General features: G+C 41.8%; 1 protein-coding gene across 2 annotated transcripts in view; it reads left to right on the forward strand.

The window, feature by feature from the left end:
* Positions 1 to 17,939, forward strand: part of Sec24d (SEC24 homolog D, COPII coat complex component) — a 108,018-nt gene that overhangs the window by 66,898 nt on the left and 23,181 nt on the right. For both annotated transcript variants that reach the window (XM_006233272.5, NM_001309453.1), the window contains exons 11-13: positions 691 to 815; positions 6,353 to 6,544; positions 7,138 to 7,231. In XM_006233272.5, the coding sequence (XP_006233334.1) occupies positions 691 to 815; positions 6,353 to 6,544; positions 7,138 to 7,231 (411 nt within the window). The remainder of the gene's footprint in view (positions 1 to 690; positions 816 to 6,352; positions 6,545 to 7,137; positions 7,232 to 17,939) is intronic.

Consider the following 17,939-nt stretch of genomic DNA (forward strand, 5'->3'; position numbering starts at 1 on the left):
ACCAGCCAGATCAGAGAACAGTCAGAACACATTGTCCTGACAGCCGCTCTGTGTTACAGTGACCGTTGCAATATGCAGTTAAATCATAACAGATATTTCTATATAATATATACTCCTATAATCTCAGCAGGGGGGAGGCTTAGGGGAAAGGATTGTGTTTGAGGCCAGCCTGGGCTACACAGTAAGACCTTGCCTTAAAAAGAAAAAAAAATCATATATATAACCAAAGGAACTCATAAGAGAATAGACCTGAAAAAATATGGTATTTCCATTAATAAGGCTTGGTTACAGCTTCCAAAAATGCATAATCCTTTGTAGCATTCCCTCTCAGGGGCCCACATATGTTTCCTTCTGTAAGAGAGCGTGTTACGTGCAAGGCTGGCTCAGTATTTGATTCCCCTGCAGCAATCATGGTAGGGGAGTCTCCAGAGATATAAAAGTGAGCTATTTCTGTAAAATATCATAGAAAGTTCATGTCATAACATGGAAAATAAGCAGGTTTTTATTTATTTATTTTTTGTCTTTTTATAGCAGCGGGGCACTGGGTTTCCTAGAAAGTTATTTGATCCACAGATGTTATAGTCTGAGTATTGAAGGAAGCATCTGATAGTCTTCAAGGGTTTGTTTACCTTTGATTATGAAATATACTTACTCTGTACTGACTTCTGTGATGTGTTTGCTTTCCCGCAGAAGAATAAACCACCCAACCCACCAGCCTTTATCTTCATGATCGATGTCTCGTACAGTAACATAAAGAACGGGCTCGTCAAGCTCATCTGTGAGGAACTGAAGACCGTGCTGAAGAGGCTACCCAAGTAAGGGAGCTGCTGCCGCTCTCCTTCCTGTGAATTATCCTGTGTCGCTGAGTCGAGCAGACTGCCTGATTAATATCGCTCGCTAATGAGAACATTATAGTTAGCTATAAATCAAACTACACCACTCTTCTGGATATTTAAAATGTCAGAGTGGATGTTTGTATAAAGGAAACAGAGAAAGGAAAACAATGGTAGTTAAATGAAACATCTCAGAAATACCTTATAAATTACAGGACCATCAAACTGTAAGTAGGTGGGGGGAAACTTTGGAAGCCTGTTCCGTTAAAGCTGGCGGTTGCTGACCATGGTAGAGTCCAAGGGTCCCAGAACACTGAGCAGTTGTAGGGGAGATGGAATCTTTTTAGCCAAATTCCCCTCTGCTCCTGTGGTGTGATTAAGTTCCCTGTGGTTGCTTGCCTGTCCTAGCTCAGCAGTGTGAAGGGACCCCCATCGCTGTCATCTCAGCAGCATTGCAGACAGAGGCACTCACCTGCAGCTAAGCCGGTGACCACACCCGCTGTGATGGTTCAGGGCTGCAGCTGCCTTTAAAAGGCTAGATGGCCTGCTACCGCTTCAGTGTGGAAAAGGGAAATAAAATTGACGGCAGTTTTAAGCATAAAAATATATAATTGTAAATGTGCGTAGCCTACATTAAATTTGGCATAAAAAAAGAAAACAGGTTTGCTTCAACAGGTAAGCGAGGGGTACACAAAAAACATTCTTTTAAATATAATTAAAACCCTTAAAGAGACATTTGGGAAAACTGCAGGAAGTAGCTAGTAGCATCCTTCATTTTCTTCACTTTGGTCTCCTCTACGAAAACTAATTTCATGGCTATTCCTGGTCTCTGTGCACAACTAGCTGTTTGAGACTGGAGCTATAACAGCATAGAGACAGGGGAGTAGGGGATGTTGCCTTCCTGCCAAGAGGCCCGCCCAGAAGAGAGGATAGGAAGGCCAGAACCCTCTGCACCCGACACCTTCCACCTTCTCCCCATCTTTCTGAGCCCGTGGGGAGGACACCTGTTCTGGACAGGGGTGTTTGGGTAAGGAGAGATTCTTTAGCCCCGGCGCTCGTTGGCCTTTGATGCCCACTCCTCTGTAGTCTTTCCACCAACACTGATGCTTTGTCTGTGAGAAACTCGGACATGTGGGCTCTGGACCTCCCAGGAGCAGCTTTGTTTGTATTTGTTAAGATGAACTCATAATATCGTTGAGATGGTTTGTAACGCAGGGAGGATGTTTGAAAAACACTGAGGCAACTTCAGACTGGCCTGAGGTGAAGAGCGAGCTGGAGCCAGCTGAGGTGGTGAGCAGAGACGCCCGTGCCTCAGAACCGCTTTGTCTCTGGTTGTTTTTGGTGAGACTAGTATGTGCTTCTTCCTAGGACTCTGCCATGGCTGCTTTAAGTTCAAATCCTAACCTAGCCTTTACTTTGTAAGGAGAGCCACCAGGCCGGTTTCTGAAAACAGACTCTCCTTTTAGTCCCCCACCAAGTTAGGCTAGCCTGCCTTCACCAGCAGTGACTCCCCAAGCCCCTCGCTCCTTCCCAGGGCAGTGGTGTGAAGTTTGCAGCATGTTGGTCTAAGATCTGAAACCACGAGCTCTGTGTTCTCTCTATAACTGCACCCCCTGAAGCAGATGTGTGACCTTGGCACCAGACAAGAGAGAAAAGTTGAAGGTCACAGCTGGTTGCTCCCAACCCTGTTCAAATCTCTCTGAACTGTACCTTTTGGGGCCAAACATCTTCATTTTTTAAAAAGAAACCTGGTTGCTTCTGTCTGAAACTTGTCTTGGTCTCTGCACATATGCAGTTTTATTTTTTATTATTTTATTATTTCATGTAGACTACCCTGTCAATTTGATTTCTCTTTTTGTTCTAAAGCAGGCGACTTTTTTTTTTAACATGGCAGACAACAGTCTACATGTGCTTGGTGTTCTAGAATGTTCTGAGTCTTCTGAAAAGAGAAGCCCCTTTCCTTTCTGTTTGAAATTGTACCACCTAGCCTTATAAAGTTTCTAGATTTCCTGACTCTTTTGGAACAAGAAAGAAAAACTTTAAAAATCATTTATTAGTTATTCATATCAAACCATTGGGTTATTTTGACTTTCTGTCTGTTTTCAATCAACATTGAAACTAAAATATTGGAAATGTGGCGGGCAGGATGGCTCAGCTGGTAATCACTTGCCTTTTATTTTATTTTATTTTATTTTAAGTGCAAGAGCCTGAGTTCAGTTTCCGGAACTAATTTAGCATAATTGGTGAGCTCCTGGCCAATGAGAGACTTTGTCTCAAAGGATGTAGATAATGTCCTGAGGGCGACACCCTGTGATGTCTGCTGGCCTTCATACATACCCATACACACATAAATACACACAAAGAGTACAAAAGAACACAACTGTTTAAAAATGTTAAAAATTCATGAGTTTGGAATTTTGTGGTTTATCTGCTTCCTAATGTCTGCTGTATTACTCTGCCAGATTTATACTATTAAACATTCTGGCTGCAGTAGGGGAGAGGGCGGCTGAAGGGTGGAAGAGTAAGCTTGTTAATCCTGGCATCTTCATGAATTACAGAGTCCTTCATGGACCCAGAGACATACAGAGTCCTTCATGCAGCCCACAGAATCATACACAGTCCTTCACAGAGTTATACAGAGTTCTTCATGTACTCCACAGAATTATGCAAAATCTTTCATGTACCTTACAGAACTGTACAGAATCATTCTTGTATCTCACAGAATTATAGAGTCCTTCATGTTATACAGAATTATACAGAATCCTTTATGTACCCTAAGGAATTATACAGAATTATTCAAGTACCTCTCAAAATTATACAGAACTAAATGGAAAGGCAGAGTTTCTTCATGTAATGTAATTCATATGTTATAGTGTTGAGGTGTATGTGGTGTGTGTGTGTGTGTGTGTGTGTGTGTGTGTATGATATATGTGGTGTGTGTGTAAGTGCTGTATGTGTATGTGGTCCATGTGGGGTGTGTGTGAGTGTGTGTGTGTATGTGTGTGTGTTTCTTTATTTGACTCTACTTTTAACTATGAAAAGAGAATCAGTCACTCATGGTTTATCAGACGGTTTTACTTATGCAATGAAAGGTTACTGGGAGACAAAGGTGAAGGAATGATGTGCTGATGAACTGTCAAATAAACCCGTGACTTGTAGCATGTGTTCATTGCACATGCCGGTATTTCTAGCCAGGCTGATTTTAAACCAGAGTTGCACCATTGTCACTTAACTTTGGATTTCTATTATAAAAGCAGCAGAACGAAGGCATTTATTTTGTCTCACAGTTTAAGGTATACAGCATCATGGAAGGGGAGGCAGATTACAGTGCATCTGCAGTCAGGAAGAAGCAAGAAGTGAATACCACTATACAGCTCTCTCGAGCCTCTCCCCTTCCCTCCCCTCCCTCTCCACTAATTATTTTTAATTATGCATATGTGCATATGAGAGAAGATTCCTAGAGGCCTCTCTAGAAAAGAACCTCTAATGCCCCTGGAGCTAGAGTTGCAGGAAATTGTGCTTGACATGGGTGCTGGGAAATGATCTCGGTCCTCTGCAAGCCCTCTCCATGCTCTTCACCTCTGAGCCACCTCCCCAGCCAAGCTTTTTTATCAGGTCTAGGACACGCCCACCCCTCCCGAAGAGTGTTACCGCCCCCATTCAAGATGAGCCTTTGACCTAATCTCCATTCTCTGTCACGGACAAGCCCAAAAATCTGCCCCTCAGTTGATCCTCCATCCTCTCAAGCGAACAATCAGGACTAACCATGACAGGCTGTAATTTGCTGCCCCAAAGTCCAGCATGTTTTACCAGCATGTATGTCATCTTCAATAAAACTCCAGTCCCACCGTTGCAGTAGACTCCCGAGTGGCCCAGACTCAGGGCAGGGGATAACGTGGGCTTTCCCTTCCTCTAGCTTCCAACTGCACTGAGAGTCCAGTGAAAATGCTTTACAGGAATTTAAAAGAGGAAATTACTTCTAGCCGGTGGCCTCAGGAGATTTCACAGAGGAGGAAGAATTTATGTTTGGTCTTGACAAGCAAGATTTTAATAATGGAGGCAGAGAAAGCCCAGAAGCAGCACAGGATGGTCTGCAAGATACAGCATAGGGCAGCACAGCAGCTGCACGTGGCTCGGGACATACATGCGGCTGTACATGAGTGTAATTACACATGTGGGTATCTAGTCCATGAGGACTCTCACTTCTGAGAGCATTGCAAAGGTCCCAAATGTAAACGTTTACTCACTGCCTTTGCAACAGGTTATAAGAACCTTTTAAACTTTACCCATTTATCAAAACCACAGGGAGAAAGAAGCAGGACAGGTCAAAATCAGTTCTTGTCAGCTAGTACTCTAGAGTTCTCAGTGGAAGCTGAGATTTCCTTCTGAGATATTTCTTTGTGGAGATTCCCACTTCCTTTTTTACTTGTACTTCTATCTCTTATATATAAACACACATACATGTGCAAGCACACACCACACACACATATGCACATACCACATACACATATGCACACATACATGCACATACCACACAGACATACGCACACATACCATACAAGCACACACCACACACATGTACACAGATGTGCATACCCCACACACATGCACATACCACACACCACACACATACATGTGCTTATGTATACACCACATGCATACCACATACACAGACATGTACACACACATGCACATATCACACACACACACCACACTTCTCATTCATTGATTATTATTTGAGGGTTTTTTTTTAAGTGTAATTCACTTGCTATTATATGTTTCTGTGGTGTGTTGTTAAGATCTAGCTATTGTCGCACTGAGATTTTGTAAGATGTGCAGTAGAAGTGCCATGCAGGAGCCGAAGCCCTTCCCTGATGTCAACAACTGTCCTGTCAGTGCTGTGAGCGTCCTTTCTCTCCTGTTGCTTCAGGCGTCTCATTGGTTCTGTACATTTTATTTATATAAATGTAGTAAGCCCAGGCTGTTCATGCAAATTCTCAGTCTAATTTCCTATGAGTTGAAATTAAACCAGGCGTAATGGCACATGTCTTTAATCCCAGCACTTCGGAAGCAGAGCGGTGGATCTCTGTGAGTTCAAGGCCAGCCTGGTCTTCAGAGTGAGTTCCAGGACAGCCAAAGCTACAGGGTGAAACCCCATCTTGAAAAGACCAAAAGTAAATAAAGAAAGAAAAGAAAAAAAATACATGAGCAAATATGACCAAATGTTTTCATAATATCTAACCCTTGACCTAGAATTTTGAGAATGTTTTCCTTTGTTAACCTGCTTATGTTTGAAGTAATTCCTATCCCTTCCAGCTGTGAAAGTCAAGAGAAATTAAAACCAGAACTGTAGATGTGCATCTCCTATATTCTATAGGAGACATGGATGTTGTGTTTAAGGAGACGCGTTGCCTCATAGTCAGAAAACTGATGAAGGCGATGTGCTCTCCACATCTCATAGAGCAAGCTCTGTGTTCTTAAGAGCTCCTGCCTCAGTTACCTTCTGTTTTTCCTCTTAGGGAGGAGCATGAGGAGAAATCTGCAATTCGAGTTGGTTTCATCACATACAACAAAGTTCTCCACTTCTTTAACGTGAAGAGTAATCTGGCCCAACCTCAGATGATGGTGGTGACGGATGTTGGAGAGGTCTTTGTTCCTTTGTTGGATGGGTTCCTTGTCAACTATGAAGAATCCCAGTCTGTGATCCACAAGTAAATATCAACCTTCTTCCAATTAGATGCAAATCAGATGTGTGTTTGAAGTCCCTTGTTTTTCAGTTCAACTATAAGGATTGCTTGGCTCTGTCACTGGCGGGGCGGGGGGTTAGGGCGCAGGTTGTACAACTCTTGTCATTTATGGTAGATTTACCTCTTTCTGGTGCACAGACCATTTTTACAATATTTACTTTCAACTCTTTAACTTCTTTCTCCTTCATGCAAAGGGAAGGGAAGGGAAGGGGAGCACTCCTTGCATGCGCATATTCATGTTAAGATAGAGTATTCTTTAAAGAGTTCTGGGTATTATAAATAGGTAATATAATGAATCAAAAAGTATCCACAAAAAGATAATTTAGTAAGTGTCCTGTTCAGAGAGTAGGTTTTAGTGGCAGAGTATGCTAAAATGTCCTTCCCTAAGGAGTGTCTTTATCAGATTGCCCATTCCCCGTGGGTGACAGTTACCCACTTGTGCTGTTCAGCAAGTAAATCCCGTATGCGTTTGGGCTTGTAACATCAGTGATTTAGTTTCTGAAGTTTATGACAGACTTGCTGAGCATTAAAACCTTTTCCCCACCTGTTTTCCTCAGTTTATTGGACCAGATTCCTGAGATGTTTGCCGACTCCAATGAAAACGAGACAGTCTTTGCTCCTGTCATCCAGGCTGGCATGGAGGCCCTGAAGGTGAGGAACGACCGTCTCAACTTGATAAAGTTTATAACAGATTTAAAACGGAGGTTTCATCTATCAAAAACAGCTTTCATAAAAACCCTGGGATGTTAGGGTTTCTAAACTTTCCCACTTTTCAGGAGGAAGTGACCCAGGCCACAAGCACGCTCAGTGTTTACACCCCAGAGCCATCAACACCAGAACAGCCGATGCTGTTCTGGATTTCAGCTTAGCCCCTCCCCTTGGCTTTTAGATGAACTTTTTATGGTCTGTTTTTAAAGTTGGTTCACTCAAATCATTACTGTAGGATACGAGGAGAAATATTCCCATATTGACCTATCCTTGGGGTTTTCAAACACACAAGGGTACAGCCTGGGGACAGTTTGTGTCTGGGAAGTTGGGGACGGTTTGTGTCAGGAAAGTGACTCATGCACATGGCTTCATTGACTGGGGTAAGTAGAGGTTGTCCTTGTGCCCATTGGGAAGGCTGAGCTCAAACAACATTTTGTCTTCATAGGATCAAAGATGGCAGTGTTGGCCTTGACAGCTTATGCCCGAAGTCAGTTTTAAAACTAGATTATTAAAATTAAGTCCATACCAAGTTTTAAAATAGAATGAGTGACAGGAACAATACAGGTACACAGGGATGGTGGTGGCCTAGGTTCATGAACGGATCTCACGTGAATGTTGCATCTGATTCTGTAGTCTGACCTAGTGTCCGGTTCTTGTCCAGGGTTTCTGGCTTCTGAGCGTTCAGGTGACATTCCACATCACAAAAACATGCAACCCAAAAATCCGGATTTTTATTTTTCGCTTCAAGATGTTTGGTTTGTTGTCAGTGATGTTCTATCCTCCAGTGAGGAGAAGTTCGTAAGTAAATCTCTCCACACACTAGAATTCATAAAGGACTCTAAACATCATTCTACTGCTTTAAATTAAGTCTAGAAGAGACATTTCATATACACACTCATGTCTGAGGTGAATGATGACAGTCTGTTATCTGCCTGAAATGTAATGTCAATTCTGTCAAGTCATTGTCTGTAACAATAATAATATGCCCTGAAGTCACTTGTGCATCGCTTAGTGTAGCATAAAGCGTTCCATGCTGTCCATGTGTGAGTCTGGTTCACTGTAGTTCATGTGTCTTTACCATTTACATTGTTTTTGTTTTATTCATGTTTATTGTTATATTAATGTGTATTATATTAATACTGAAGTATATGGAAACTGCCTTAACGTTATCATCCCTGTGGTGAAGCACCATGCCCAAAGCAACTTGGGGAGGGTACGGTTTGTTTGGCTCACACTTCCACAGCACTGTTCATCATCGAAGGAAGTCAGGACAGGAACTCATACAGGACAGGAACCTGGAGGCCTGAGCTCATGCAGAGGCCATAGGGTGCTGCTTTCTGATAGAACCCAGGACCATGAGCCTCAGGATGGCTCTACCTACAACAGACTGACCCTCTCCCATCAGTCACATGTTAAGAACATATCCTACAGCTGGGTCTTACGGAAGCATCTTCTTAATTAAAGTTCCCTCCTTTCAGATAACGTTAGCTTGTGTCAAGTTGACACAAAACTAGCCAATATAGAAATGTCCATGTTTTAAAATGAGAAAAAAACTTAGTATCCAAATGTAGCAGTTCACCTGATTTCATGAATACAAAGTCAGGTTTTAAGTAGCTGAAAATCAGACTTAAATTAATATAATTTCCATAAGAAGTCTCTAAAATCCTCTCCTGTAGCTGTTACTCATTTGTACCTGGGACAAGAGCTTGAGGATATGCAAAGAAGATGTTGAGGGGCCTTTCACTCACTCATTCCTTATTCTCAATCAATAAAATAATCATTAAGTGCTTGTGTTTTGCAAGACAACCTAGGGTTTCTTGTCCTTCTCCTAAGTTTCATGACGTGTGGCAGAGGAGATTTAATTCTGTAATACAAGACACGATTCTTCTGGTAGTAAAAGCAGGGAGTGGGGAGGCCAAGGGTTACTTGGGAAAGTCCAGGACTGTGGTTTGGTCAACAGATGAGGATATCATATACAGAGGGCAGAGATGGGATCCCATCCATGAGGGGCAGGGAGTAGAAACCAAAGAAGCATCAAAATGGAAACTTGCTTTACTGCATCTAAGTGAAGCTACTTCTGAACTGGGCTCCCCATTTGATTTACAACTTTTCTTTCATTCAGATAGATGCCAAGTAAACGTGTGTGTGTGTGTGTGTGTGTGTGTGTGTGTGTGTGTGTGTGTGTATGTGTGTGTAGTTATATATGCTACTAATTATATTATTTATACCACAAATATATATTATATACCTATAATATGTATGGAGTATATGTACTTCACATGCATATAGGATATATAAATATAATAAACTTCTTAAATCAAACACAGCATATAAAATTAGCAAAAAAGGGGAGGGGATATGATACAAAGATAAACAGTGACTGTTTGGAAAGTCCTGTGCACATTCTCAAATATCCTTGAGAAATACTCAACTAAGGGCCTTATGCTTTCCTGTTGTGCTATGTCAGCATGTTCTGAGCTCAGCCTTTCCCCTTCCCATGAGGTAAAACCTATATTTCCTTCAGTCTCTGTCTGACACATGCATAAATCGATTTTCTGAGAGACCAACATTAGTACTATTAACCAACAAACTGTGTGCAGGAGAGATATTTGCTACACGGGCAGAAGATCCAGGTTCAGTTCTCAGCAAATCTATAGGTCACAACTGCCTGTAACTCTAGGGGATCCTAGCCCTCTTCTGGCCTCCATAGGTATTGCATACACATAATGTACTTACATACACTTAAGGAAAACACTCATACACATAAAATAAAAATAACTAAATCTTTAAAACCGAGTTGGGCAAAAAGTTGTACATGGGTGTCAATGGTTATTTTTGGAATCTATCACGACCTGAGAAAAGGAGTTAAATCTACCTTTAGATACTCCATAATTGGTAGCAAAATTCAAATTTTTTTTTATTAACTTGAGTATTTCTTATATACATTTCGAGTGTTATTCCCTTTCCCGGTTTCCGGGCAAACATCCCCCTCCCCCCTCCCCTTCCTTATGGGTGTTCCCCTCCCAACCCTCCCCCCATTGCCGCCCTCCCCCCATGGACTAGTTCACTGGGGGTTCAGTCTTAGCAGGACCCAGGGCTTCCCCTTCCACTGGTGCTCTTACTAGGATATTCATTGCTACCTATGGGGTCAGAGTCCAGGGTCAGTCCATGTATAGTCTTTAGGTAGTGGCTTAGTCCCTGGAAGCTCTGGTTGCTTGGCATTGTTGTACTTTTGGGGTCTCGAGCCCCTTCAAGCTCTTCCAGTTCTTTCTCTGATTCCTTCAATAGAGGACCTATTCTCAGTTCAGTGGTTTGCTGCTGGCATTCGCCTCTGTATTTGCTGTATTCTGGCTGTGTCTCTCAGGAGCGATCTACATCCAGCTCCTGTCGGTCTGCACTTCTTTGCTTCATCCATCTTGTCTAATTGGGTGGCTGTATATGTATGGGCCACATGTGGGGCTGGTTCTGAATGGGTGTTCCTTAAGTCTCTGTTTTAATCTTTGCCTCTCCCTTCCCTGCCAAGGGTATTCTTTTTCCTCATTTAAAGAAGGAGTGAAGCATTCACATTTTGATCATCCGTCTTGAGTTTCGTTTGTTCTAGGGATCTAGGGTAATTCAAGCATTTGGGCTAATAGCCACTTATCAATGAGTGCATACCATGTATGTCTTTCTGTGATTGGGTTAGCTCACTCAGGATGATATTTTCCAGTTCCAATCATTTGCCTACGAATTTCATAAACTCGTTGTTTTTGATAGCTGAGTAATATTCCATTGTGTAGATGTACCACATTTTCTGTATCCATTCCTCTGTTGAAGGGCATCTGGGTTCTTTCCATTTTCTGGCTATTATAAATAAGGCTGCGATGAACATAGTGGAGCACGTGTCTCTTTTATATGTTGAGGCATCTTTTGGGTATATGCCCAAGAGAGGTATAGCTGGATCCTCAGGCAGTTCAATGTCCAATTTTCTGAGGAACCTCCAGACTGATTTCCAGAATGGTTTTACCAGTCTGCAATCCCACCAACAATGGAGGAGTGTTCCTCTTTCTCCACATCCTTGCCAGCATCTGCTGTCACCTGAGTTTTTGATCTTAGCCAATCGCACTGGTGTAAGGTGAAATCTCAGGGTTGTTTTGATTTGCATTTCCCTTATGACTAAAGATGTTGAACATTTCTTTAGGTGTTTCTCAGCCATTCGGCATTCCTCAGCTGTGAATTCTTTGTTTAGCTCTGAACCCCATTTTTTAATAGGGTTATTTGTTTCCCTGCGGTCTAACTTCTTGAGTTCTTTGTATATTTTGGATATAAGGCCTCTATCTGTTGTAGGATTGGTAAAGATCTTTTCCCAATCTGTTGGTTGCCGTTTTGTCCTAACCACAGTGTCCTTTGCCTTACAGAAGCTTTGCAGTTTTATGAGATCCCATTTGTCGATTCTTGATCTTAGAGCATAAGCCATTGGTGTTTTGTTCAGGAAATTTTTTCCAGTGCCCATGTGTTCCAGATGTTTCCCTAGTTTTTCTTCTATTAGTTTGAGTGTGTCTGGTTTGATGTGGAGGTCCTTGATCCACTTGGACTTAAGCTTTGTACAGGGTGATAAGCATGGATCGATCTGCATTCTTCTACATGTTGCTCTCCAGTTGAACCAGCACCATTTGCTGAAAATGCTATCTTTTTTCCATTGGATGGTTTTGGCTCCTTTGTCAAAAATCAAGTGACCATAGGTGTGTGGGTTCATTTCTGGGTCTTCAATTCTATTCCATTGGTCTATCTGTCTGTCTCTGTACCAATACCATGCAGTTTTTATCACTATTGCTCTGTAATACTGCTTGAGTTCAGGGATAGTGATTCCCCCTGAAGTCCTTTTATTGTTGAGGATAGCTTTAGCTATCCTGGGTTTTTTGTTATTCCAGATGAATTTGCAAATTGTTCTGTCTAACTCTTTGAAGAATTGGATTGGTATTTTGATGGGGATTGCATTGAATCTGTAGATTGCTTTTGGTAAAATGGCCATTTTTACTATATTAATCCTGCCAATCCATGAGCATGGGAGATCTTTCCATCTTCTGAGGTCTTCTTCAATTTCTTTCCTCAGTGTCTTGAAGTTCTTATTGTACAGATCTTTTACTTGCTTGGTTAAAGTCACACCGAGGTACTTTATATTATTTGGGTCTATTATGAAGGGTGTCGTTTCCCTAATTTCTTTCTCGGCTTGTTTCTCTTTTGTATAGAGGAAGGCAACTGATTTATTTGAGTTAATTTTATACCCAGCCACTTTGCTGAAGTTGTTTATCAGCTTTAGTAGTTCTCTGGTGGAACTTTTGGGATCACTTAAATATACTATCATGTCATCTGCAAATAGTGATATTTTGACCTCTTCTTTTCCGATCTGTATCCCTTTGATCTCCTTTTGTTGCCTGATTGCTCTGGCTAGAACTTCAAGAACTATATTGAATAAGTAGGGAGAGAGTGGGCAGCCTTGTCTAGTCCCTGATTTTAGTGGGATTGCTTCAAGTTTCTCTCCATTTAGTTTAATGTTAGCAACTGGTTTGCTGTATATGGCTTTTACTATGTTTAGGTATGGGCCTTGAATTCCTATTCTTTCCAGGACTTTTATCATGAAGGGGTGTTGAATTTTGTCAAATGCTTTCTCAGCATCTAATGAAATGATCATGTGGTTCTGTTCTTTCAGTTTGTTTATATAATGGATCACGTTGATGGTTTTCCGTATATTAAACCATCCCTGCATGCCTGGGATGAAGCCTACTTGATCATGGTGGATGATTGTTTTGATGTGCTCTTGAATTTGGTTTGCCAGAATTTTATTGAGTATTTTTGCGTCGATATTCATAAGGGAAATTGGTCTGAAGTTCTCTTTCTTTGTTGTGTCTTTGTGTGGTTTAGGTATAAGAGTAATTGTGGCTTCGTAGAAGGAATTCGGTAGGGCTCCATCTGTTTCAATTTTGTGGAATAGTTTGGATAATATTGGTATGAGGTCTTCTATGAAGGTTTGATAGAATTCTGCACTAAACCCTTCTGGACCTGGGCTCTTTTTGGTTGGGAGACCTTTAATGACTGCTTCTATTTCCTTAGGAGTTATGGGGTTGTTTAACTGGTTTATCTGTTCCTGATTTAACTTCGATACCTGGTATCTGTCTAGGAAATTGTCCATTTCCTGAAGATTTTCAAATTTTGTTGAATATAGGTTTTTATAGTAAGATCTGATGATTTTTCGAATTTCCTCTGAATCTGTAGTTATGTCTCCCTTTTCATTTCTGATTTTGTTAATTTGGACGCACTCTCTGTGTCCTCTCGTTAGTCTGGCTAAGGGTTTATCTATCTTGTTGATTTTCTCAAAGAACCAACTTTTGGTTCTGTTGATTCTTTCTATGGTCCTTTTTGTTTCTACTTGGTTGATTTCAGCTCTGAGTTTGATTATTTCCTGCCTTCTACTCCTCCTGGGTGTATTTGCTTCTTTTTGTTCTAGAGCTTTTAGGTGTGCTGTCAAGCTGCTGACATATGCTCTTTCCTGTTTCTTTCTGCAGGCACTCAGCGCTATGAGTTTTCCTCTTAGCACAGCTTTCATTGTGTCCCATAAGTTTGAGTATGTTGTATCTTCATTTTCATTAAATTCTAAAAAGTTTTTAATTTCTTTCTTTATTTCTTCCTTGACCAGGTTATCATTGAGTAGAGCATTGTTCAATTTCCACGTATATGTGGGCATTCTTCCCTTATTGTTATTGAAGACCAGTTTTAGGCCGTGGTGGTCCGATAGCACGCATGGGATTATTTCTATCTTTCTGTACCTGTTGAGGCCCATTTTTTGACCAATTATATGGTCAATTTTGGAGAAAGTACCATGAGGAGCTGAGAAGAAGGTATATCCTTTTGCTTTAGGATAGAATGTTCTATAAATATCCGTTAAGTCCATTTGTCTCATGACTTCTCTTAGTCTGTCGACATCACTGTTTAATTTCTGTTTCCATGATATGTCCATTGATGAGAGTGGGGTGTTGAAATCTCCCACTATTATTGTGTGAGGTGCAATGTGTGTTTTGAGCTTTAGTAAGGTTTCTTTTACGTATGTAGGTGCCCTTGTATTTGGGGCATAGATATTTAGGATTGAGAGTTCATCTTGGTGGATTTTTCCTTTGATGAATATGAAGTGTCCTTCCTTATCTTTTTTGATGACTTTTAGTTGGAAATTGATTTTATTTGATATTAGAATGGCTACTCCAGCTTGCTTCTTCTGACCATTTGCTTGGAAAGTTGTTTTCCAGCCTTTCACTCTGAGGTAGTGTCTGTCTTTGTCTGTGAGGTGTGTTTCCTGTAGGCAGCAGAATGCAGGGTCCTCGTTGCGTATCCAGTTTGTTAATCTATGTCTTTTTATTGGGGAGTTGAGGCCATTGATATTGAGAGATATTAAGGAATAGTGATTATTGTTTCCCTTTATATTCATATTTGGATGTGAGGTTATGTTTGTGTGCTTTCATTCTCTTTGTTTTGTTGCCAAGACGATTAGTTTCTTGCTTCTTCTAGGGTATAGCTTGCCTCCTTATGTTGGGCTTTACCATTTATTATCCTTTGTAGTGCTGGATTTGTAGAAAGATATTGTGTAAATTTGGTTTTATCATGGAATATCTTAGTTTCTCCATCAATGTTAATTGAGAGTTTTGCTGGATACAGTAACCTGGGCTGGCATTTGTGTTCTCTTAGGGTCTGTATGACATCAGTCCAGGATCTTCTGGCCTTCATAGTTTCTGGCGAGAAGTCTGGTGTGATTCTGATAGGTCTCCCTTTATATGTTACTTGACCTTTTTCCCTTACTGCTTTTAATATTCTTTCTTTATTTTGTGCGTTTGGTGTTTTGACAATTATGTGACGGGAGGTGTTTCTTTTCTGGTCCAATCTATTTGGAGTTCTGTAGGCTTCTTGTATGTCTATGGGTATCTCTTTTTTTAGGTTAGGGAAGTTTTCTTCTATGATTTTGTTGAAGATATTTACTGGTCCTTTGAGCTGGGAGTCTTCACTCTCTTCTATACCTATTATCCTTAGGTTTGATCTTCTCATTGAGTCCTGGATTTCCTGTATGTTTTGGACCAGTAGCTTTTTCTGCTTTACATTATCTTTGACAGTTGAGTCAATGATTTCTATGGAATCTTCTGCTCCTGAGATTCTCTCTTCCATCTCTTGTATTCTGTTGGTGAAGCTTGTATCTACAGCTCCTTGTCTCTTCTTTTGGTTTTCTATATCCAGGGTTGTTTCCATGTGTTCTTTCTTGATTGCTTCTATTTCCATTTTTAATTCCTTCAACTGTTTGATTGTGTTTTCCTGGAATTCTTTCAGGGATTTTTGCGATTCCTCTCTGTAGGCTTCTACTTGTTTATTAATGTTTTCCTGTGTTTCCCTAAGTGTGTTCATGTCTTTCTTGAAGTCCTCCAGCATCATGATCAAGTATGATTTTGAAACTAGATCTTGCTTTTCTGGTGTGTTTGGATATTCCATGTTTGTTTTGGTGGGAGAATTGGGCTCCGATGATGGCATGTAGTCTTGGTTTCTGTTGCTTGGGTTCCTGCGCTTGCCTCTCGCCATCAGATTATCTCTAGTGTTACTTTGTTCTGCTATTTCTGACAGTGGCTAGACTGTCCTATAAGCCTGTGTGTCAGGAGTGCTGTAGACCTGTTTTCCTCTCTTTCAGTCAGTTATGGGGACAGAGTGTTCTGCTTTCGGGCGTGTAGTTTTTCCTCTCTACAGGTCTTCAGCTGTTCCTGTGGGCCTGTGTCTTGAGTTCACCAGGCAGCTTTCTTGCAGCAGAAAATTTGGTCTTACCTGTGGTCCCGAGGCTCAAGTTCGCTTGTGGGGTGCTGCCCACGGGCTCTCAGCAGCGGCAGCAACCAGGAAGACCTGTGCCGCCCCTTCCGGGAGCTTCAGTGCACCAGGGTTCCAGATGGTCTTTGGCTTTTTCCTCTGGCATCCGAGATGTGTGTGCAGGGAGCAGTCTCTTCTGGTTTCCCAGGCTTGTCTGCCTCTCTGAAGGTTTAGCTCTCCCTCCCACGGGATTTGGGTGCAGAGAACTGTTTATCCGGTCTGTTTCTTTCAGGTTCCGGCGGTGTCTCAGGCAGGTGTCCTGCCGCTCCTGGGCCCTCCCCCACGGGAGCCCAGAGGCCTTATACAGTTTCCTCTTGGGCCAGGGATGTGGGCAGGGGTGAGCAGTGTTGGTGGTCTCTTCCGCTCTGCAGCCTCAGGAGTGCCCACCTGACCAGGCGGTTGGGTCTCTCTCTCACCGGGTCTGGGAGCAGAGAGCTGCTGCGGGCCGGGATCCGCGGGTGTGGGACTTCCGGAGCAAAATTCAATTTTAAGATCCATCAGGAGACTATATTCACAGACAATATGGAACACTTAATGAGGGAAAGGCAGAGGCCCAATGTGGGGATATAAAACTATCTTTTCTTCAGGAAGTCTTTCATTTACAGAATCTTGCAGCTTGCATGAGGGTGGGAGACAGTGTCATGAATCCTAGAAGGTCCTGGCTCTAGAGTGGGGAGACAGCAAAGGAGGCAGCTGGTTGGTTAATCATACTAATGCTAGTCTCTTAGAAGGACTATTTATTATGTAGAAGGTGAATTTGCACAGAGTTCTCAAGGCCTGCCCTTTGTAAGCGTTTTCTACTGAAATCAGAAGGATATACGCCAGTTATCTCATTTTGAATGATTCCCTCTTGCAAGCACGGTCAAATTTTGGCAAAGACATCAAATTTTGTAGGGGTGTAAACCATTTGCCAGATAGAAAATGCTTTGTAAGTCTGCAGTCAGTGAGAGTATAGCTGCACAATGAAGCGACTGAGTAAGAACAAATAGATATAGCTACTGTATACATCTTTGTGTATGTGTGTTGTATTCTAAGTTTTTTTCCCTGTGTATGTATTGTAGTGTAGTATACAAATGTGATTGTGTGTATGGGCATGTGTGTGCATGTGTGCATTCATGTATGTGTGTGCATATGTGTACTGTGTGGTGAGTGTATGTGTGTGTGCTGAGTGTATATGTCTGCTTTGTGTGTGTGGTATGTGTTTGTGTGGTGAGTGTGGTGTGTGTGTGTGGTGAGTGTGTGTGTATGTGTGTACATATGTGTATTGTGTGGTGAGTGTGAGTGTGTGTGTGTGTGGTGAGTGTGTATGTGTGTATGTGTGCTACATGTGTGTGTGGTATATGTATGTGTGGTGAGTGTGGTGTGTGTGTGTATGCTTTGTGAGTGTGTGGTATGTGTATGTGTGGTGAGTGTAGTGTGTGCGTGGTGAGTGTGTGTGCATGTGTGGTGTGTGTGTGAGTATATGTGTGGGGAAAGTGTGTGTGAATGTATGTGTGCTGTGTGTGTGTGTATGTATGTATGTGTGTGAGTATATGTGTGATATGTGTGGTATGTGTATATATGTGTGGTGTGAGTGTGAGTGTATGTGTGGGGTGTGTGTGTGTGTGTGTGTGTGTGTGTGTGTGTGTATGTGTGTGTGTGCATAGAGGCCTGAAGTTGACCTCAGGTATGATCCCATGTTGCTCTTTTTTCCTTTGAGGTAGAGTCTGTCCTGAACTGGAACCTCGCCATTTCTGGCTAGTCTTCTGTTGAGTACTGGGATTATAGGTATCCACTGTACCTACCA

Source organism: Rattus norvegicus, chromosome 2 (assembly GCF_036323735.1).
Source record: "Rattus norvegicus strain BN/NHsdMcwi chromosome 2, GRCr8, whole genome shotgun sequence".
Classification (NCBI taxonomy): Eukaryota; Metazoa; Chordata; class Mammalia; order Rodentia; family Muridae; genus Rattus; species Rattus norvegicus.